Source organism: Hemiscyllium ocellatum, chromosome 24, assembly GCF_020745735.1.
Source record: "Hemiscyllium ocellatum isolate sHemOce1 chromosome 24, sHemOce1.pat.X.cur, whole genome shotgun sequence".
Classification (NCBI taxonomy): Eukaryota; Metazoa; Chordata; class Chondrichthyes; order Orectolobiformes; family Hemiscylliidae; genus Hemiscyllium; species Hemiscyllium ocellatum.
In genome coordinates, this window is record NC_083424.1 from 38,020,108 (window position 1) to 38,044,228 (window position 24,121).

At 39.0% G+C, this 24,121-nt stretch overlaps 1 protein-coding gene across 2 annotated transcripts in view; it reads right to left on the reverse strand.

Annotated features, from left to right (window-relative positions):
• The window catches only part of LOC132827162 (mediator of RNA polymerase II transcription subunit 13-like), a 241,001-nt gene that overhangs the window by 85,312 nt on the left and 131,568 nt on the right, over nt 1-24,121 (reverse strand). For both annotated transcript variants that reach the window (XM_060843702.1, XM_060843701.1), the window contains exon 4: nt 8,579-8,662. In XM_060843702.1, the coding sequence (XP_060699685.1) occupies nt 8,579-8,662 (84 nt within the window). The remainder of the gene's footprint in view (nt 1-8,578; nt 8,663-24,121) is intronic.

Below are 24,121 nucleotides of genomic sequence, written 5' to 3' on the forward strand. Positions count from 1 at the left end.
GAAAACAGCAACTTCTTGTAGTCCATAGCTTTTACAGACAAAAATAAGGAACTTATTTCTTTATTCTTGATTGATCATCCTGCAAAATGACAATACAGACTCCCAAAATCACAAGCATAAACTGCTATTTTGAAAGGTTTGGAAAAATCAGGGGAGGCCAATGCTGATTCATTTAAAGTAGGCTTTGGCTTCTCAAATGCTGCTAGGTACTTTCACTAATTTCTTTCACAAATTTGTTCAAGGTATAGCTATCATCCTTAAAGTACACACAAATTTCCAGGATAATCCACACATTCCTAAAAACCTCATGATTTCTCATTTAGTTTAAGGAACAAGGAATTCTATTAAAGCTTTCACTTTTGCTAGCCTCGGCAACATCAGTCTTTTTCCAACCACATGTCCCAAGTAAGTCACTCTCGCTTTCACAAATTAAGTTTTGTTACTAAATCAGCTAACTGCAATTGCTTGAACAGGTCTTGACTTATCTTGCATTCACTTTTGAAGTGTTATCACAAACTACGACAGGAACAAAGTATAATTAAAATAGAAACAACTGCAGATGCTGAAGGATCTGGAACAAGAGAAATTGCTGGAGATACTCAGCAGTTCTGGCTGCATCTGCTGGAAGAAAGCAGAGTTAATGTTTTGAAGTCCAGTGACTCTTCCTCACTACTGAAAAAGACTTTTCACTTGAACCCAGAAAAACAAACTCAGGTGGAAACAGAATTTCAGTACATATGAGAGAACTACCTGATTGAACCTAGTCAGAGCAGCTGGAGTTCAACAGTGTTAGATGCCAAACCAGATGGATCAACTAGACTGTGCATAGTTATATACAGGTAACCCGCCGATATTCACATCATGGCTAGCGAGGACAGTTCATCCTGGTGTACCTTCACAGATTGTTTCGTACTTTCTCAGTAGTCTTACAAGATCCTCTTGTCCATTCTCTAAATATGAGAACAGACTCTAACCATCCCAGTATTTCTGCATCAGCTTGTCAAATTGTAGGAGATTCACTTTGAGAACTATTTACACCTCCATCTACCTCTATCACTGTCATCTTCAATTGCTCTTATTACCTGAGCACATTTGTTCCTTCCATGTGTTAATATCTTTTCAGCACATTTGTGACATAATCAATTTTTCTTCCGACAATCAGGAGTCTTAGCAGTCAAGTCACTTAACCAAGACTTCCAGCTACTGTTTTAAGGACCACTAAATTTCACTTTCAAAGGTTTAGCTTGTAAAGGCGACAATTCCAACATTTCATATCTCATCTAAAACACTAGTTGCTAAACGTTTCTGTTTTTAAACAAAAAGAAACCATGGTAAAACTTGTGGTTTTTATGCTCCTTTCAAACCTCTTCCAACCTAGTGACATTCCGACATTGATGACTCCTAATTTTGCTGTTTGCATCAAAATGGAGTGAACTTTTCTTTGCCTCCTCTGAAAGAGCTTTCCTTACTGAAGATCTGTTCAGTCACTTTGCACCCTTAATTTTTAAAAAATTGCAGCCAGACTCCACTTCGTTTCCTGACAGATATAACCATTTTTTGGAACAACTTTTATACTTGATTTGCACTCTTTCAAATGTCTCTCTGCCCTCTATACACAATATTCCATGTGGTTTTGATGCGTCATTTTAAAAAGGTCTTATTAAACTGAGTAATGACTTTTAATGATTTGTGTTTCTACTTACAAATTTGGTTACTCTTCCATTCTAATACTTGAACACAAAAATACAGGCCAATAATCCAGTGCAGTACTGAGGGAATGCTGCCCTATTGAGATGCCTCCGTCAACTTTCCAGTGAGCTATTTAAGTTAGGCCCCACCTGCCATCTATGGCAGATATGAATGTCAGTTTCGTGACTTGGCCAGTATTTACCCATCAATCAATACCATCAAAATAGCTAAATCTTATACTTTAGGTACAATGACTGTTGAAGTGTGGGAAATATACAGGTAATACGCATATTCCCACAAACAGCTATATGACAGTGACATAGTTAACTGTAAAGTGCATTGGATGTTCTGAAGGACGCTCTCTGAATGCAATTACTTTTTTTTTCCCCATTTCTTTTCCAGTAACATACAATTTTTTGTATCAAGACAGTATGAGGTTTTGAAATTTATTTGCCATGCATAAGGTCATCATTTGTGTATTTTTTTAATGCTGTCTCGTAATTTATTTTTATTCTTTTCGGTTCTGATTATCCTTCACTACTGCACCACCCACCCACCTCAAACACTCATTGGGCTTTATCTACAAAATTTCAAAATAGTTTCAGAAATTTAAATTGTTGATACAAGTTATCATCAAGTGATTCTTGCGCTGAGATTCTTAGCACTCCACCTTCCAACTTCTATCACAGAGAAGCTCTCTTAAAGCATGCGCAGTGTTTTCTTTCCTGCAGCTCCGACTGCCAATTCAGTGAACTGCCCCTGTCTGGTGTGCTTTTATCTGATTCATTAGTTTATGTTACTCTTCGACAAACACTCTTTAGAATCTTGATTTGGTAACACAGATCTAGGTTATCAATCTTTTCTGTTCTAGGTACTTTCTCCTTTAGTACGGATTCAATTAATTTTCATAATAGTGTCAAGCTTTAGACTCATGGACATGTTCCTTCTCTCCAACATATCGGGGCAATGTCAACTAACTGCTTGCTTTCTAGCTGGGCACTTTTTTTAAAAAAGAAAAGCAAGTTTGTAAATCATCTCTCTCTTTTCCAGATTATTTTAAAATCTTTAAAACTAATTCAGCAGTATCATGGTTTTATTTGCCTTGAATTTATTGGGTTATTAAATATTTATGCTTATTTTTAAATGAGATCATGCCAGTCCTAACCATCTGTAATGTTCACTAGTTTTCTCCATATATAATGAGTTTCAAAAATTAAGATATTACTTCTTTATATATGTACCAAAGTAATTTTGAGATTTCTGCCATTTTGGAATCTTCCATGATTTTATCCTGATTACAACCTTGAGGCCATATTCTTTTCAACACTCAAATATTTTGTTCATTGATAACTTCATAATTTTTTCATAATTTCTACTCAACATTCTCTTAAGACCATAAGACATAGGAGCTGAAGTATTCCATTCAACTCACTGAGTCTGCTCTGCGATTCAATGAGACCTTGGTAGATCTGACTCTACTTTCCAGCCTTTTCCCCCATAATCCTTGACTGATTCAAAACCTCAGTCTTGAATATATTTAAAGGCTCAGTCTCAATAGCCCTCTGGAATAAAGAATTGCACAGATTCACAACACTCAGAAGACATCCCTCTTCAAACCTTTATTCTGACATTACACCATTTTGCCCTAGACTCATCCACAAGGAGAACCATCTTTCCACACAACTATCACATGACCTTCTCTACTTCACATTAGACAGGGTGATGTATGATGTCCATCGTGAATGAGTTCTGTCTTGTCACAACAATTGAATGGAATTGATGCTCCATAAGAAAAGACAGCTTTGAAGGAAAAAAAACATGCGCCAATCTTACATCCCATTATACACTCGATGCTGACCTTTGAAAAATCCTTCCAAAAAGGTGTCAACTTACGTGCCAAGGTATAAGTGTGAATGGGCAGCATTTTGAAATGTTATCAGCAACTGATACAAATGTGAGCATGTCTTGAACACCCATGCATTTTTGTTAACAAAGCCTGTAGCTCCCATTTGATTGCTTGTGCAAAGTATTATTAAGCAAAATATGCATTCTGGGTTGAAATATTAGGCCTGAGTGCTACAGTGAATAAAGCATGCAATGGCTGAAAGGGTAGGGAGGATTTAAAAGATAGGACTGACCTATATATCAGCACATACAAAAACACAATTTTCAAATCCAGTAATATAGAATCGCCTTAACTGCTGCCATTTATCTCAGGTATTTACAAAAGATAAATATTACAAATATACTTCTTCAACAGTTTCTGGTTTTATTACAAGTCTGTACCTAACACAGCCATGGTTTCAGTTAAGCAGCATAAAAGAAGTCCCAGTTAATATCTACCATTGGCACATAACTAAATATACTTAACAAACACTTATTCCTTTTAATAAACAGCCTCTGCATTTATATGTAACATTTAACTAATTAGTGAACAGAAGAGCAGAAAGGAATTTTTTCTTTAAAAATGGCACTTCTGTTGACCTCAAAGATAACTTTCCTAAGAGATCCAAGTATCTCAGTGATGACAAATTTAACTATTCTTATGTACAATGGTTGACAGCACGAGTTGAATTGCATTCATGCTCAAAATAAGGTACTTTCAGAAAGAAAAACAGGGAAACACAAATTCGGACTTTTTTTCATGCACAACCTATATACAGCAAAACACTGGAATGAAACTCAAAACATATAAAAGAAAATTTTAATTATCAAACAGTTTGTTAAAGAAATTAGCAATCATTAATGTAGACAGCATCTCAAATTATTCAGGTCCGGATTGGTTGTTCAGAAGTAGTCATTCAGCTTTCCATTAAAAAAAAGTTAGTTACACCTCATTAAATCATAATGTTACTAAAAGTGAGTGGAATACAAACCCACTATTAAGATCAATTGTTGTCTTCTAGCTTGAGTGGCTCCCAGAAAATACCTGGAGAGCTTAGTGAATGGCAGCCCTCTATCTCTAATGATTTCCTCATTAATATGCATTTTGTTAAATACTGAAGGAATGGCACACAGATTCAGAATAATGATAGTAATTGCTGATTGCTTATCACCAAAATTTGGATCAAACTTTGTGAATTTGGACAAGTATACTCAATGCCCAAATGATTTCACTTCAGAGCTGCTTATAGAGGTCTCCTACAGATTAGTCAACCTTACTGGCACTCTTGTGTAGAAAGATGAACTGTACATGTTTAATCATAAAGAAACAAAGAAAGCTTTCAAAGATTTCCATTGCTTACATATATCATGTGCACCACACACAATGGCCATCTCCAACTAGAAATTCTAACCACATGCTGTCGACATTCCCATCAATATCCTGGAGGGCTACCTTTAACCAGAAAGGTAGGTGAACAATCCATGTCAATACTGTTGCCACAACAGTAGGTCAGAAGTTGGAATTCATGCAGCAAGTAAAACATTATTTGCATTCCTAAAGCCTATCCATTGTATACAAGATATAAATCAGTGTTGAATGGAATAGCTCCCACTTGCTAGATGACAGCAGTGCCAACGACATGCAAAGCAGTTAGACAGCATCCATGAAAAACAAGCTTAACTGGTACTTCATCTACCACTTTAAACATTCATGCCCTCCACCACAAGCATACCAGCCACTTTGCTAATGATCAAGAACAGACTGATGGAATAATAAGTGGTTACGTTGGATGCATTCTACTTTTTGTGGGTGGGTCATGCTTGACCAACAGGTGTTGGAAGCAATTCAGATAAGGACCTAGGCATTGACTAGGATCTAGAATGGGCAGAACGAGCAAAGGTCAAGCAGGCAATGTCTTTTTGTCATGAGTTCAGAAGAGTCAGAGGTGATTCATCAAACCACATGATTTTGAGAGAATTTGACCAGATAGACGCCTAAAGGACATTTCCTTTTATGGGAGAATCTGGAACTAAGTGCCATAGTTGAAAAATAAAGGGACACTTTCTTAAAACAGAGATGAAGAACCATTTTTTTTAAAAGAGTTGAATGTTTTTGGAATTCTCTTCCTCAAAAGGCATTGATGTGGAATCTTTAAATATTTCTAAGATAGAGGTAGATGAATTCTTGATAACCAAGGATGCAAAAACATAGAAATTAAAATTAGATCAAGCACAATCTTAATGAATGGCAGAACAGGGGCGAAGGACCAAGTGCTCTGCTCATTCCGTGTTCATACTGCTGGGTACAGTCAACATTGTACTTGTACTGGAAACACTTGGCTGGGGTCACAGCTAATTCTGGGGCCTCAGTCTCATCTTTTGCACAAATGTGCTTAGCTCTGACATCACCGTGGTTCAGAATATCTGTGCAGCAGCCCTTTCAGTTAGTTGTTCAAATGTCTGTCACAACTGAACATGACAAGACAGCTTTGATCTGATCTGTAAGATCGCCAAGTCCTGCTTGCTGCATGCTGTTTTAGCTATTTGACATGAAAACAATTATATTGCAGCTTCTTTAGGATAATACCTTATTTTCAATGTCTTATTGCTGCTCGTCATTTCCTTTTGCACACTTCACTGAGTCAACGCTGAAACGCTTGATTTAATGCTAATGGTAAATTGGGATACAATGCTGAGTCATGAGGTCACAGATTGTGGTTGAATTCAGTTCTATCGAAACCCCACTGTACCTCACGGATACTCAGTAATGAGTTATTAGATCTGTTCTAGGTGCCTTCATTCAGCATAGGTATAGTGCCACACAACACAATGGAAGGTATTTCTATCAAGAAGGTGTAAGTCAATCTCAACAAAGTAAGTGCGGTGGTTAATTCTGCCAATATTGTCATGGACAGCTGCATCTGCAACAGGTAGATGGTGATATCAATCTATTCTTGCTAATGGACATTGAAATCCCTGACCTCGAGTATATTCTGTGCCCTTACCATCTTTGATATTTCTTGACAATGGATCACGACAGACCCAGGGATGATGTTGGCAAAGACATTTTCATGGAATCGCACAGACGTCAGGCTTTGCATGAATTGTTGGGACTGCTGTCCAAATTTCAGCACAAACTCCGAGTAGGTATATGGAGGACTTCGCAGGATTACTGGGAATGGAATTACCAATGTCATTTCCAAAGTCTACCTTGATACAAGGTAGTCTGTCCATTTTAATAGAGGCAGTTTCATTCCTCTATTAAAACTATGTAGTGGTTTGATACAAATGAGCGGCTTGTCAGGCTATTACAAAGGACACTTAAGAGTGAACTATATTGTGGTGGGTCTGTCCTGAATGACTAGACTAGGGAATACGTCTGAAGTGAATAACTAAATGAAACCTTTCAATGTCATTGTGAGAAAATAGTGTACTCTGCCGTTAGGTCTGTGGAGATGTGTTGCACTACCTTTTTTTGGCATTGTTGCTCAGAATTTAGCAACTGCAAAAATAGTTTGAAAGATTTGCAGAATAAACAGTATGTGAAGTTCAATAATCAGAAACAGATCACTTGCAGCATTAAATAGAGTGTGAAATCACAGTTGCAGAATTATTGATTATTTATTCCAAACCATTAAATAATTAGGCTGAATAAATTTAGTTACCCAACAGTCAAAAATCAAACTACAAACTGTACATGCACTGCTGCATCAATGTGGAGGCAAATTGAGATAATTGGGCTTTTCAAGTTGTTTTTGAGATTTTCATAGCCTAAAATATAAATAGGACATTCTTGAGTCACTTTGAATGAAGTTATAATATTTGTAAGTTTAACTCTGAACTCAACTGTTACATAAAGCACCGTCAACAAGAACAAGAGCCCATCAAGTTCTATTTATTCCAAATGAACTCTGCCCTATTCCAAATACAATTAAACAGGTCAGACTACATCTACCTGTAGCTTTGCCTACATAAAGTTTCCTTATTTTCTCTTAGCATCTTATACTCTGTACTTAAGAGTACTTGCTCATATTCCTTCTGATCTGAATTTTAAGTTAGAAATAATCAGCTGGCCAAGACTAATTGCGCTGCACAGCTGAAGTGCACCATTTGGACAATGTCTTCACATTTTTGGCTCACAACAGTTACCATTACTGATAAAAGCACTGACACATTAGAGTCACGTAAATCTAGTCTCCATAATTTTCGTTGCAGTGCATTGTAAAACACAGGAAATTGTTTTGGCAAAAACTGTGTTGAAAACCTTAAAAGCCCATTAAATGAAGTCCTTAAATCCTGATACAATAAAACAAAGAACCGCAGATACTGAAGGTTTGGCAGCAAGAAAACGTGGTATTTCTACTAAAGATGAGGTCTTGCCCCCAGGCAGGTTCTGAGCAGTAGCTGGCCAGCTATCCATACTTGTTTACATACTCCTTTCATATCTCTCTCTCTCTCTCTTTCAGCTTCATCTCCACTTACGCTGACAGACCTGCTAAGATTTGCCAGCTATTTTTGGCTCTAACTTCTAGTCACTTGCATTGTGCTGGTTACAAGTAAGGCTAAATAATTCTGGATTCTGAAGACTAAGCAGAATTTTATATAATGCTGGAGAGTTTCGACAGTCTGCAAGAAACAACGCCAAGCTTTCTTAGAGAAGTGGCATCCTAATATCAATTGATATACTGCATTTTCTTTGATCCTTTCATAGGTTGACAGCATCACTGACTACCCAGCATTTATGGCTCATATCTAGGACATTTAAGTGTCAACCACATTGCCGTGGGTCTGAAGTCGCATATTGGCCAGACCAAGTAAGGACATAGGTGAACCAGAAGGACGTTTATGACAACCTACAACAGTCAGACAGTCATCATTAGCCTTGCGCTCAAGTACACATGTAGTTTTAATCATTTTGTGTTTCACGAATGATCTTCTCTTTGTAGTTTAGAAACCCAAATAAACATACTTTTGTGCGTAGAGGCATCAATAAGATAATGCTTACCTTTTGTTGACAGGCTTCTCATTTTTCTCGTAGGGTTTGACAAACCACTTTCCAATCCTAACAAAGTTCTTATCCATCAGACACCTAGGAAAATGATAAGGAATAAAATTAAACAAAACACACTTCTTCCACTTTATGACCCCTAATATTGCATTCTGCAGCCAAGCTGACTTTACTATTAGATCTTGTTATGACCCTAGACAATGGAAATACTAGATACCCCTGACATGTTAGGATCTGTTTTGAGACCCCCGAGATACTTAAAGAATAATATGTGAAAAATCAAAGGTTTTTTAAAAAAAAAGACTCCAAAATAATACCAAAATAGCAAAAGAATCTTTACTATACAAATTTGGAACACAACAAACATAACCAATAACTATATGAGTACACCAAACATGAAATATGGTAATTATTAACAGTCAACTAGACTAAGACTCAATCCAATGGATTAATCCAGTATAATATTGGTTTTACAATATCCTTCATTCTGATGGGCATTTCAACATATTCATTCATACAGTGGAAGACAGGTCCTTTTCTTCTGGATCTGGCTGTGTAAATCCAAGTTCAGGTTTATAGTGAAGCCTACCAACATGAATCTCTGTCCTAGTATAAGCTACACTGGGAATTACGTGCCACAACCCATCAACAGACCTATGAGCATCTATTCTGTTGCTGAATGTCTCTTCACAGAGCTACTTGACCCTTCCTAATTCTTTAGAACTCACTCTTTCTAAACACACAAAACTGAATAACTAAGCACAACGGAATACATTCATACAGCGTCCAGGTCAGTATTCCTCTCCATGCTTTTTAACATAAAAAAAACTCTTTGGTTTTTATGAACAACATAGCACCAACCTTAGCCACTTTATCCACAGTAATCTCAAAGCTTTCTTGCCTCTACAAGTCTCTAAGCTAGGTCAAAATGCAAACACAATTATCACTCACAGGCACACAAAGAAATTGAAAGCAAACACCTCTAAGTCACTTTGAACAAAAACTAAAACTGCATTTTTTAACACTTAGTATAACCTACAGAGAGAGAACAAACTAGACATGATACAAGAATACAAGATGAATGAGGACTCTTGAAATGAAACAGTGGTGACCCTACCATTTGATCAGGAGGCCGAGGTTCAAGTTTCACCTGTTCCAGTGCTATGTAATAACATCTCCGAAAGGTTAGAGTCATAGAGCTGTACAGCATGGAAACAGATCCTTATGTCCAACCCATCCATGACCAGATATCCCGACCCAATCTAGTCCCACCTGCCAGCACACGGCCCCATATCCCTCCAAACACTTCCTATCCATACACCTATCCAAATACCTGTTAAATGTTCCAATTGTTCCAGCCTCCAACACTTCCTCTGGAAGCTCATTCCATACACGTACCACCCTCTGCGCGAAAAAGTTGCCCCTCGGGTCTCTTTTAGATCTTTCCCCTCTCACTATAAGTCTACGCTCTCTAGTTCTGGACTCCCCGACCCCAGGGAAAAGACTTCGCCAATTTACCCTATCCATGCCCCACATAATTTTGTAGACTTCTATTTGGTCAACCCTCAGCCTCCAATGCTCCAAGGAAAACAGCCCCAGCCTGTTCAGACTCTCCCTATAGCTCAAATCCTCCAACCCTGGCAACATCCTTGTAAAGCTTTTCTGAACCCTTTCAAGTTTCACAACATCCTTCTGATAGAAAGGAGACCAGAATTGCACACAATATTCCAACAGTGGCCTAACCAATGTCCTGGACAGCCGCAACATGACCTCCCAACTCCTGTACTCAATACTCTGACCAATAAAGGAAAGCATACTAAACGCCTTCTTCATTATCCTATCTACCCGTGACTCCACTTTCAAGGAGCTATGAACCTGCACTCCAAGGTCTCTTTGTTCAGCAACACTCCCAAAGACCTTTCCATTAAGTGTATAAGTCCTGCTAAGACTTACTTTCCCAAAATGCAGCACCTCGCATTTATCTGAACTGAACTCCATCTGCCACTTCTCAGCCCATTGGCCAATCTGGTCCAGATCCTGTTGTAATCTGGAGGTAACTCTCTTCACTGTCCACTACACCTCCAATTTTGGTGTCATCTGCAAACTTACTAACTGTACCTCTTATGCTCACATCCAAATAATTTATGTAAATGTCAAAAAGTAGAGGGCCCAGCACCGATCCTTGTGGCACTCCACCAGTCACAGGCCTCTAGTGTGAAAAACAACCGTCCACCACCACCCTTTGTCCTCTATCTTTGAACCAGTTCCGTATCCAAATGGCTAGTTTGCCCTATATTCCATGAGATCTAACCTTGCTAATCAGTCTCATGGGAACCTTGTCGAGCGCCTTACTGAAGTCCATATAGATTACATCTACTGGTCTGCCCTCATCAATCCTCTTTGTTACTTCTTCAAAAAACTCAATCAAGTTTGCAAGACATGATTTCCCACTCACAAAGTCATGCTAACTATCCCAAATCTTTCCGTGCCTTTCCAAATACATGTACATCCTGTCCCTCAAGATTCCCTCCAACAACTTGCCCACCACCGACGTCAGGCTCACGGGTCTTTAGTTCCCTGGTTTGTCTTTACCGCCCTTCTTAAACAGTGGCACCACATTTGCCAACCTCCAGTCTTCCGGCACTTCACCTCTAATTATCGATGATACAAATATCTCAGCAAGAGGCCCAGCAATCACCTCTCTAGCTTCCCACAGAGTTCTCGGGTATACCTGATCAGGTCCTGGGGATTTATCCACCTTTAACCGTTTCAAGACATCCAGCACTTCCTCCTCTGTAATCTGCACATTTTGCAAGATGTCACCATCTATTTCCCTACAGTCTATATCTTCCTTATCTTTTTCCACAGTAAATACTGATGCAAAATATTCATTTAGTATCTCCCCCATTTTCTGTGGCTCCACACAAAGGCTGCCTTGCTGCTCTTTGAGGGGCCCTATTCTCTCCCTAGTTACCCTTTTGTGCTTAATATATTTGTAAAAACCCTTTGGATTCTCCTTAATTCCATTTACCAAAGCTCTCTCATGTCCCCGTTTTGCCCTCCTGATTTCCATCTTAAGTATACTCCTACTTCCTTTATACTCTAAGGGTTCACTCCATCTATCCTGTCATACCTGACATATGCTTCCTTCTTTTTCTTAACCAAACCCTTAATTTCTTTAGTCATCCAGCATTCCCTATACCTACCAGCCTTTCCTTTCACCCTGACAGGAATATACTTTCTCTAGATTCTTGTTATCTAATTTCTGAAGGCTTCCCATTTTCCAGCTGTCCCTTTACCTGCGAACATCTGCCTCCAATCAGCTTTCGAAAGTTCTTGCCTAATACCATCAAAATTGGCCTTTACTTACAATCATGAATGAATAAACCTAATTATCTTAATTAACACAGAAAAGAAATGACTTTCACAATGCATTTGACCATAAGATAACTATAAGGCACTTGAACTTACCCTGAGAATGTGAAAGGTGCCATATAAACATTTAAAAATAGTTCTTTCCAAAAATGAATGATTTCTGCTCCTTACTTAGTGCAATAGCTTGGTTAACACAGGAAACGTCGCCTCTGATAAAATACTAAGTCTTCATTTCAAGGCGCATTGCATTGGAAAACCAACCAACGAGTTGCCATTTACCCTGAAGTATTTAAGTAATTCCTTCTAAAACGTGGTTGTCACTAAACCCAAACATATAGGGACCAACGCGCTAGAATTAATGTAACTTTTCCTCATGTTTTGAGAAGATTTGTAGCTCATGTTGAGGTTTTAGATGTAGGTTTGCTCGCTGAGCTGGAAGGTTCACTTCCAGACGTTTCGGTACCCTACTAGGTAACCTCTTCAGTGGGTCTCCGGCGAAACAATGCTGAAAATTCCTGCTTTCTATTTATAGGTTTGGGTGGGTGATGTAATTTCCTGTGGTGGTCACTTTCTGTTCCTATTCTCAGGGGTGGTAGATGAGGTCTACCTCGATGTTAATTTTCTGGACCATTTCAAGTTCAACCATTCAACACTGAGTTAGACCCCATCTACCATCCCCTGAGAAAAGGAACAGAAAGTGACTTCACCACAGGAAATGACATCACCACCCCAAAGAAACCCAAACATATAAGCAGAAAGCAGGAACTTACAGCATTGCTTCGCCTGAGGCCCACTGAAGAGGTTACCTAATAGGGTAATGAAACGTCTGGAAAAGAACCTTCCAGCTCAGTGAATTTTCCTAACAGATTTGAATGGTAAAACAATCCAGTTTTAGGCTAAAATACTTCTCATGCAGATAAAAGGAAGATATTGTCTAAAATATTCTAAGAGTGAAATACTGGCTATAGTGAGACCAAAAATGCTTCATTATCCTATGGAGGAAAGATTTACCCCATTATCATAAAGGAACCAGAAGTTACCTGGTGGGTGAGAGTGAACCAGCTCTATAATCACAATTGCAAAGAATATGACTCCCACTTAACAAAAGCATACTGCATCTTCAATTGAAATTACCAAACTTTTACAGAAGAGAACAAAAGTACAAAATGGAAAAACGTGAAAAGTGGAGAATAAATATAAACCAGGTAAATACTTTATAAACATAGCACTAATCCTGGTTGGAAGGTTTGAGCTATCGGGAGAGGCTGAATAGGCTGGGGCAGTTTTTCCTATAGGTTTGGAGCTTTGGGGTGAACTTAGTTATATAAAATCATGAAGCACATGGACAGGGTAAATAGACAAGGTCTTTTCCCTCAGTCTAAAACTCGAGGCCTGAGGTTTAAGATGAGGGGAACGATTTAAAACGGACCTATGGGGCAACTTTTTCACACAGAGGGTGGTGTTGCATGGAATGAGCTGCCGGAGGAAGGGATGGAGACTGGTACAATGACAACATTTAAAAGGCACTTGGATGGGTATACGAATAGGAAGGGTTGAGACAGATATGGGTCATATGCTAGCAAATGGGACTAGATTTATTTAGGGTATCTGGTCAGCATGGATGAGTTGGACCAAAGGGTCTGTTTCTGTGCTGTGCATTTCTACGACTCGAAACAAAGATGCCAATGTCCTGATCAGCTGAAAACAGAAGTTACTGGAAAAGCCCAGCAGATCTGGCAGCATCGGTGAAGAGAAATCAGAGTTAACGTTTTGGGTACACTGACCCTGCCCTTATACTGAATCAGAAACGTTAATGCTGATTTGTTTTCACAGATGCTGCCAGATATGCTGAGCTTTTCCAGCAACTTCTGTTTTTGTTTCTGAGTTACAGCAGCCACAGTACTTTTGGTCCTGATCAGATGAGTCTAGTGTTAACTACTGTGTAATTTGGCTCCCAAGAGTAAATAGGATCCAAAATCTTTCCAGTTCACAGATGAATATCAGTCATGAACCCAAAGTTAATGACAGAAAAGAATGGTCATAAGTGTAGGGCCCATGTAATATTCAGTTACACAACCTGTCAGATACTTTTTGGGAATGCAACTATAAGATTACAATATCCATCTTAAGGAAATCATATTAAATTTTGAATAGGAAAATATAGTGAGGATCACAGAACAAATTCACATGAATAACAGTAGGCCATTCAGACTGTTGAGCTTGCTGTGACATTTAATGCAACCATGGCAGATTGAAGACTTCAGTGGTAGCCAGAAATCTGTCAACCTCTAAATGTACTCAAACACTGAACGTTTTTACGCCCTCTGGGATACAGCTTTAAAAAGATTCACAAACCTCTGAGCAAAAAACAATTCTCATCTCATCCCAAATGGTAATCCTCTTATTTTTAATTGTATTCCTTGGTTCATAACTCTATAAAAGGAAATAACTACTTGCACACCCATTTTAGCAATTCTATTCTTCCTGAGAAACCAAACGTGTAGTTTAACCAAACTTCTGCACAAATGAAGCAAGACTCCACTATTGTACTCAACCCTTTGTGATAAAGGCTAACATCCCATTAGTCTTCTGAATAGTGTGGTGCACTTGCATGCAAGCCTTCACTGATTCACAGATAAAGACACGTAGCTCCCTTTGTATATCTGCACTCTCCATCCTCTTACCATGAGGTACCTCTGCAATTCAGTTGCCCCTACTAAATAGATAACTTCTCATTTTTCCAAATTATATCCCACCAGTCATGGCTTTTTTTTTTAAAAAAAACTCTCTCTTCAGTTGTTACAACCCATGTATGGAGCAGGTAGGGCTTGAACGCAAGACTTCTGGCCCAGAGGTAGGAACATTACCAGTACACTACAAGAACCATTTAGACCCATCATGTTCTTACCCACTCACTAAGTCTGTCCAAATCTTTCTAAAATTGCTTTACATCTTTCTCACAATACATATTCCCACTAGGCTTTGTATCATCCACAAATTTGAAAACATTAAACTCCATTTCCAAATCACTAATGTACATGGTGAACAGCTTGAATCCAAGAACTGATCCTTTCAACACTATGCTCGTCACAATTGGTCTACACATGTATTCCTACTGTGAAAAGGGTTATGCTCCTCAGATGTTGCCTGACCTACTGTGACTTTTCCAGCGCCACACTTAAGCAACTCTGCCTGCTAACCAATCTTTAATACATGACAGCACAATACCTCATATCTCTCACACTTTACATTTTGCTCACCAACCTATGAGGAACCTTACTAAAAGCCTTTGAAAAATCAATTATACTTTGTGTATCAACTCCCTTTATCAATTTTTATTAGTAAAATTCTCAGAAAAGGTTATTCAAACCCTACTTTTCCCATCACAAAATCTATGCTATGTCGAAATAGATCACTATGATTTAATGTGCATTTATTACATCATCTTCAATAGATTCTAGCATTTCCCCTCTTCCTGACGTAAAGTAACAGGTCTGCAGTTTTCTTCTTGCTCTCTCACTTCCTTCTTAAACAGTGGAGCAGCATTTTTGTCCAATGTGTGCACAAGGGTTTCCTGATACAGTATGTAGACAGGTCAACAAGGGGCGAGGCCCATTAGAATTGGTACTGGGTAATGAATGCAGTCAGGGGTTAGATTTGAAGGTAGGTGTGCACATTGGTGATAGTGACCACAATTCAGTTAGGTATATATTGGAGGGCAAGAGCTCCAGCAGGAGGAAAGGCAACTACAATGCGATTAGGCAGGATTCAGGATGCACAGGATGGGGAAGGAAACTGCAGTGGATGGGCAAAATAAAAACGTGGAGCTTATTCAAGGAACAGTTATTGCGTGTCCTTGATAAGTCTGTACCAGTCAGGCAGGGAGGAAGTTGTCTTGTGTGGGAGCTGTGGTTTACTAAGGAAGCTGCAAGTCTTGTCAAGAGGAAGAAGGTGGCATATGTTAGGATGCGATCTGATGTCTCAGTTAGGGCGCTTGAGAGTTACAAGTTAGCCAGGAGAGACCTAAAGAGAGAGCTAAGAGGAGCCAGGAAGGAACATGAGAAGTCTTTGGCGGAAAGGATCAAGGAAAACCCTCAGGCTTTAAATAGCTATATCAGGAATAAAAGAATGACATGATTAAGATTAGGGCCAATCAAGCATAGTAGTGGGAAGTTGCATGTGGAATCAGGGGAGATAGGGCAAGCGCTAAATGAATACTTTATATCAGCATTCACACCAGAAAAAAGAAGACATGGTAGAGGAAAATGCTGAGATACAGGCTACAATATTAGATGGGACTGAGGTGCATAAGGAGGTGGTGTTAGCAATTCTGGGAAGTGTAAAAATAAATAGGTCCCCTGGACCGGCTGGAATTTAGCCTAGGATTCTCTGGTAAGCCCGGGAGGAGATTGCCGAACCTTTCGCTTTGATCTTTATGTCGTCATTGTCTACAGAATATTGCCAGAAGAGTGGAGGATAGTAAATGTTGTTCCCTCGTTCAAGAAGCGGAGTAGAGACAATCCTGGTAATTATAGATCTGTGAGCCGTCCCTCAGTTGTGGGCAAACTGTTGGAAAGGGTTATAAGAGATAGGATTGTTAAGACTCGAGAAAGAAATAAGTTAATTAGGGATAGTCATTACAGTTTTGTGAAGGGTAGGTCATGCCTCACAAACCTTATTGAGGTCTTTGAAAAGGTGACCAAACAGATGGATGAGGGTAAAGCTGTTAATGTGGTGTATATGGATTTCAGGAGGCGTTTGATAAGGTCCCCCATGCTGGCCTACTGCAGAAAAAAAACAGAGGCATGGGATTGAAGGTGATTTTGTGGTTTGGATCAGAAATTGGCCAGCTGAAAGATGACAGAGGGTGGTGGTGGTTAATGCGAAATATTCAGTTACTTGTGGGGTACTGCAATGATCTGTTCTGGGTTCACTGTTGTTTTGTCATTTTTATAAATGACTGGGGTGAGGCCATAGAAGGATGGGTTAGTAAATTTGCAGATGACACTAAGGTCAGTAAAGTTGTGGATAGTGAGGAAGGATGCTGTAGGTTACAGAGAGACACAGATAAGCTGCAGAGATGGGCTGAGAGATGGCAAATGGAGTTTAATGCAGAAAAGTGAGAGATGATTCATTTTGGAAGGAGCAACAGGAATGCAGAGTACTGGGCTAATGGTAAGATTCCTGGTAGTGTAGATGAACAGAGAGATCAGACTGTCCAGGTAATAGATTCTTGAAATTTGCCACCCAGGTTGACAGGGTTGTTAAGAAGACATATGGTGTGTTAGGTTTTATTGGTGAAAAGATTGAGTTTTTGAACCATGAGATCATGTTGCAGCTGTATAAAACTCTGCTGCGGCACATTTGGAGTATTGTGTAAAGTTCTGGTCACCGCATTAGAGGAAGGACGTGAAAGCTTTGGAAAGGGTTCAGAGAAGATTTATAAGGATGTTGCCTGGTATAGAGGGACGGTCTTATGAGGAAAGGCAGAGGAACGTGAGACTGTTTTTGTTCAAGAGAAGAAGGTTGATAGGTGACTTAATGGAGACATAAAAGATAATCAGAGGGTTAAATCAGGTGGACAGTGAGAGCCTTTTTCCTCGAATGGCGATGGCCGGCACGTGGGGACATAGCTTTAACTTGAGGGGTGATTGATACAGGACAGATGTCTGAGGTAGTGTCTTTACTCAGAGTAGTAGGAACGTGGAATGCATTGCCTGCAACAGTTGCAGACTCGCCAACTTTAAGGGCGATAAATGGTCATTGGACAGGCACATGGACGAGAATGGAATAGTGTAGAATAGATGGGCTTCAGATTGTTGCGCGACCTGTGGAACCAGGGAGGGCCGAAGGGCCTGTACTGCACTGTAATGTTCCGTGTTCATTGCTGACTTCCAATCTGTGGGAATTATTCCAGAATCTGCAGAGTTTAAGATTATCGCCAATGCAGCTACTATTTCTTTATTAGTCCCTTCAATATTTGGGGATGCAGAATATCAGGTCCTGCGGACTTTTCAGCTCCATTAATTCCAGTGCAACATTCCAACACGAATTTCCTTCAACTCCTCATTCTCCCTAGTCATGTGAAACTCTAGTTCAAGGAGATTTCTTATGCCTTCCTCGGTGATAATACATAGAAAGTATAGCTTCTCTGGCATTTCTGTATTCACCATTGTAAATTCTGCTCCTGACTCTGCAATGGACCAACATCTGTATTAAACAAATGTTTCATTTTTACATAACTATATAAGCTTTTAAAATTAGATAAGTGGAGTCAAGCTACAAATCAGCCATGAACTAACTGAATGGCAGAACAAGCTCAATGGCCTGTTGCGATCTCTGGTATTGGATTGCAAGTTCGATTGCAGTTATGAATCGTGATGGATGATGTGACTTCGACCACAGAAGAAGTGTTCTTTAATTCCAGTTTTCAAAACAGCACTCTTTAGAACACTGATATCATCAGTGATCATTCAATACTTGTATCAAGATTACTTATAAGATTAAGAATTTTAAACATTCATCAGGTGTACAGGAACCTTTGTCTCAATCAACAGCAGAACCAGAAGTATCTAGGAATAATTATGAAGGCAATTTTACAGAAAAATCAAAAGAGGAGGATGCCATATCCAAAAGAAAAACATTACAGTCGCTTGGTCAACTGAGGAGATGCATTTTAAGGAGGGCCCCAAGAGGTGGAGAGATTAAAAAATAGATTTCTGGAGTGGTACTTAAGCAGCAGGAAGTGTAGTCAGTGATCTGCAAGCTTTCGGAGACGATGCAAGAGTCCAAAATTTAAAGGTGGTACTTGGATTGGAGAAAATAAGACAGAAGCCATAGAACCATTAAATAGGATCAGAGATTTTTAAAATTTCTTATTGTACGTCACCGAGAACATGGGCAATACTCTTCAGCACAGGTTAGGATATGAAAAGTAGGTACAGTCCTGAATCAAAATTTTACTTCTGCTCTCATGCGAAGTGTGCTTTCTTTTTTCATGACTTTGAAGTGCTGGTGTTGGACTGGGGTGGACAAAGTTAAGAATCACATAACACCAATTACAGTCCATTATAGAATTCTCCACAACCACATGATTAAGGAACGCCACTCCAAAAGCTAGTGCTTCCAAATAAACATATTGGACTATAACCTAGTGTTGTGTGATTTTTTATTTTCTTTTTTCAACTCAAATAATTTCCCCCTCACAGCAACCATCTACCCTTCCCCCACTTATATCATTAATCCACAATTACAGGTCCTTGAATCACCAGTTTCTTATGAAGTTGATGAGCACAAACATTTGCAGTGAAGCAATGTATTATGCTATTTTACCAGTCAATAATATTTCCACAAAGATCAACACAATCAGTGCCAAGTATACATTTAAGTAGTTTGAGGAAGGGTCACTCGACCCAATACATTAACTCGATTTCTCTCCACAGATGCTACCAGATCCGCTGAGCTTTTCCAGTAAACTTCCAATTTCTGAGTTAGAGCATCCACAGTTCTTTTGGCTTCCATTTAAGTTACCCCTTCAACAGTCAGGTCACAACAAGTGGAGTATCCTCGTCTTCAACTCTTATCCCAGAGGAGTAAGCATTGAAATCCAAAGTATAGTAGGCAAACAAAGCTTTAATTAATGAATATGAAAGCTCCAAGTCAGTTACAAAAGAGAAACTAGAGGAAGGAGAAATCCTCTAACTGAGGCAAAAATGTTTAATTTGAATAAGTATGATGATCTTGAAATATAGAAAAATCTAATAACCTTTCTGATTTGGTATATCTTCCGTCAAGATTGCACCAAGTATTTGAAAGAATTGGTAAGAAATTAGACATGAAGTTTGAAGTATCTCAGTTTCAAATATTCATTATGTCATCACACTGAGACAGACAGCTAAATCAAATCAGTTCCATAATCTCTATATTCACAATACGGAGGAACCTTATCCCAGTATCGATTATCCGAAGATCTCAAGGTCCTGGTAGAAATATTACATCAAAGAGGTGTTCAACACAGATCGTGTCTTTTGTTTACAATGATTAAAAGTGAACCTGGCTTATGGAAATGCTGCCGAGAACTGCCCTGGACATTGAGGGGAGCCCAGCACTGCCTCCAAATGACTGACCGCCTGCCCTCTCTCCCCACAATTTCCCTGGAGTTCTACACAGGGACATACCCTGAAATCTCCCTTCCCCAGATAATCCCTCCAACATTGGCCTGTACAGGGCAAAGGTGGAACTTATCAAAATGTTGCAGTAAAAAGTTGTGTGCGTGGCTGCGAGTATGCATGTGTGCTATTTTGAGAAAAACAAACACAAGCTACTACAAATAGTACAAAGGTTACCTTACAGCTCTCAGCTCAACTCCGAACCAAAAATGATAATTAAAAAGCGTGAAAAATCAACAAAGGTTTGAACAGTTATGCCAAGGTGTTAGGAGTACAGTGTTTCACACCAGTACACAAAATCATCGGTAATTGTCCCTCAAGCTGTATCCTGATTATTTAAGCAATGCCTACTTTTAGCTCCATTGCCTTGGTACAGTTTTCACTTTTTGTTTTGCAATGGATTCAGCCAAAACTTGCTTTAATATGCTAAAGACTCTATTTCGATAAAGCAGTTACTCTATGTGAAACACTGATCTCCTACACACACTATACACACACATTAAAATACAAAGATTGAATAAGAACGAGATATATGATTTGAATACCCAAAACTAAACACATTAAGGCTTTCTTCAAAACAATGGCAGATCACCTCCACATAATAGAAAAATATGTGCAAAACCAAAGCAAATAATAACTAGTTTTCCTTTGAAAGACTTGGTGAAAACATGAAGAGCTATGCTTTGAGACTGTCTTTAATAGAATGTAAAAAGAAGTTTGAGCACAGAGTCAGATGTACAACATGGAAACAGACCCTTCCATTCAATTCGCCCATGATGACCAGATATCCTAAATTAATGTAGCTCCAATGGCCAGCATTTGGCCCATATACCTCCTCACCCTTCTTATTCATGGACTCAACCAGACATCTGTTAAATGGTGTAATTGTATCTGCCTCCACTTTCACCTCTGGCACCTCATTCCATGCACACACCAATCTCTACAAGAAAATGTTGCCCCTTAGGTCCCTCTTAAATCTTACCCCTCTCGATTAAACCTATGCCCTTTTGGTTTGGACTCCCCTATCGTGAGAAAAGACCTCAGCAGTTCACTCTATCAATGCCTATAAAGTCACCCCTCAGCTTCTGACGCTCCAGGGAAAATAACCCCAGCTTATTCAGTTTGCCTCTATACTCAAAGCCTCCAACCCTGGCAACATTCTTGGAAATCTTTTCTAAACCCTTTCAAGTTTTACAATATCTTTGTTACCAGAAGGAGACCAGAATTGAATGTATAATTCTAAAAGTGGTCCAACCAATGTCCTGTACAGCTGCAACATGCCCTCCCAATTCCTATACTCAATGTTCTGACCATTAACCAATACAGGCAGGCATATCAAAGGCTTTCACTATCTTGTCTACCTGCAGCTCCATTTTCATTGAACTATGAACCTATACCCTAACCCCGTGTCATGCTTTGAAGATTGCTTCACAGCCAACTCAATGGTTTGATCATTAGCCAGTAAAGGGGAACTGAATAGTTTTTATTAGTCAAAGGTACAAGATGTTAAAACTTGCAACAACGGCAGGTGCCGGTGTTCGAACTGCACAGTTTGCTTCTTCAAAGTCCCAGAAAAGTATCTGGATTGGAAGCACCTGTACTTTAAACAGTTCACTTACTTCCAAGTCAAGAGAAGGTCAGCCATAATTAAAATCAGCACTGCTACCTGAAACAAAACCAATGAGGTTCATGTTTTTATAGAGATGGGGTTTGACAAGGTAAAGGTTTCCAAGATACTCTCAAAAAAAACCTCAAATTTACTGTGCCAGGACGCAGAAGAGGGGGAGCAGCTATAGGCAGTAAGTTGTGCTTCATCACTTTAACAGAACTTGTCTCAGTGCTATAGCATGAAAGATACTTGATGTAGGGCTTCAAACATGTGGTTCTGTTAAAAGGAAAGGCAGGTATTTGGGAGGTGGCAACACATAAGGACTTTGGATAGTATCAAGGTTAAAGATAGGACAGTAGTTTGCCAAGACAAAAGGATGAAAGGTGCAAGTAGTCCACAAGAACTGAGGGATTATAATTTTTGATGATGAGGTGGTTAGTATGGATGAGAGCACTATCAACAATATAAGCTATCAGGGGATCCAGAAGGAAAGTTGGTGTTCAGCAGCTCTTGTGGAATCGGGTTGTGGGAATAGTGAGAGATTCTTTAGGGCAAGATGAGCTTGAAGAAGATTCAGGGAAGAGAGAAAAAAGAAAAAGATGAAAAGCCCTTCAAGGAAGTTTGTCTAGGAACCAAGGTAAGGGGCAGGAAATGACCAAGACAACTAATTAAATTCCTTAACATCAGTAAACAAAGTAGACAAACTCCTCTCACTTGTTGGAAGTGTGATTTGACATGACAGAGGAATGGGGTTTGCAGGAGACAACAGAAGCTCAGTTGATGGTGAATATTGAACAGTTTCAGCTGACAAGAGCAGGACTCAATATTGCTTTATATAATCCACCTGATAAACTAATTGACTGCTGTATCCATTTTCATGTGTGCCTCTGGACTAAATGGAGTAGAGGTTTAACTCATAGCAGGGTAAGAGATGGTAATGATCATGATGATGACTAGGACTAAAATAAAAGCAATGTATGGAGATGTTTATTGGTAACTACAAAAACATCAAGTGAGGTCAATGATTAAGGCAACCTACTTCTCAAACATTGTTGAGTTTTTTTTAATCTTGCAATAGTGTCAATCAACTAGTACTTGGCAAGACCCCATTAGCAGCAATTAAATAAACAATGAGATTGTCTACACTTCAAACAAAAATGAATGAAGGAAATAACTAGGATACCAGAAGAATGTCCATGTTCTTCTTAAAAGTTATCTTATAAAGCCCTACTGAATCCTGCTCAAGTCAGAACTGCTCACATTCCAACCTAGGGTCTTCGCCTCATGCTTCATCTGAAAGACAGTACTGCACTCACTCAACCTCCAAGATACTTGCTGAAGTCTCTGCAGCAAGACCCAAACTGATAAACATTGCTGAAAGGAAAATTAATATCAGACTCAGGGCATTAACTATATTTCTCTCTTCAATGACATTGATAGGATAGGTTAGCTTGAAGAAGGGGTTAAGGGGATGAGGAGGAATACCACAATTTAAAATTGCAGCAGTTCAAAAGGCTTTGCTTCGCTATTTACAAATTTAAAATCACACAACACTAGGTTATAGTTCAAAAAGTCTATTTGGAAGTACTAACTTCAACAGCACAAAATAAGAATTGAGAATGTTGTTGGGTATATGTTCTTCAGTGAAATGTTGCATAACATTGATGCTCAACCATACACATCAAACTACATCACAAGCAGAAAAAATAAGCATATGCTTTTTCTTTGATATTTTGTGCCCGTTTTAGATCTCTACTCCCTCACTTGCCCTGGCCCCAACCTTGCCCCCAGAAAAATCTTAGTCCATGCAAACACATTCCAACTTAAGACATAATTTAAGGCATTAAGGCAAGTGACACAAACTTGCTTCAGAACTGCAATGATTCCTTTTGATGGCAATACTAGACAAGTCAGATCTTAGAGTGAAACCTGATCTAAGAGATCATAAATTAGTTTCTTTTACAGTTTGGATAGTGTGCTAGTCAGTCCCCAAACAAATTTATACAAGGTTGACAAATTTGTTCTGAACAAAAGAACACTTTTGTTATACGGCTGTGTATATGCAGTGTATAAGAAAAGGTAGAAAGCTCTTAATATAAGCAACAAAGGAATTCAACACTTCTGAAATATCCTTTATAGGCAACCAGACTGAAGTAATCATCCATTTTAAATCTAACTTTAAAATTAACTGTAAATCATTTGCCAATGTTTCCTTTCAGCAACTTTCTATACATTCACTGGATGATTCTCTCCGTTCTTTCACAGGAATAGAAACACTGGCTACATCACAGACTTTTCCTAATGGAACATTAAGAACACCCCTGTTTAAACTGCTACAGCAGTTCCAAGACTTCTTTCCAGCACTGAAAGCCTAAGTAGGCATACTGC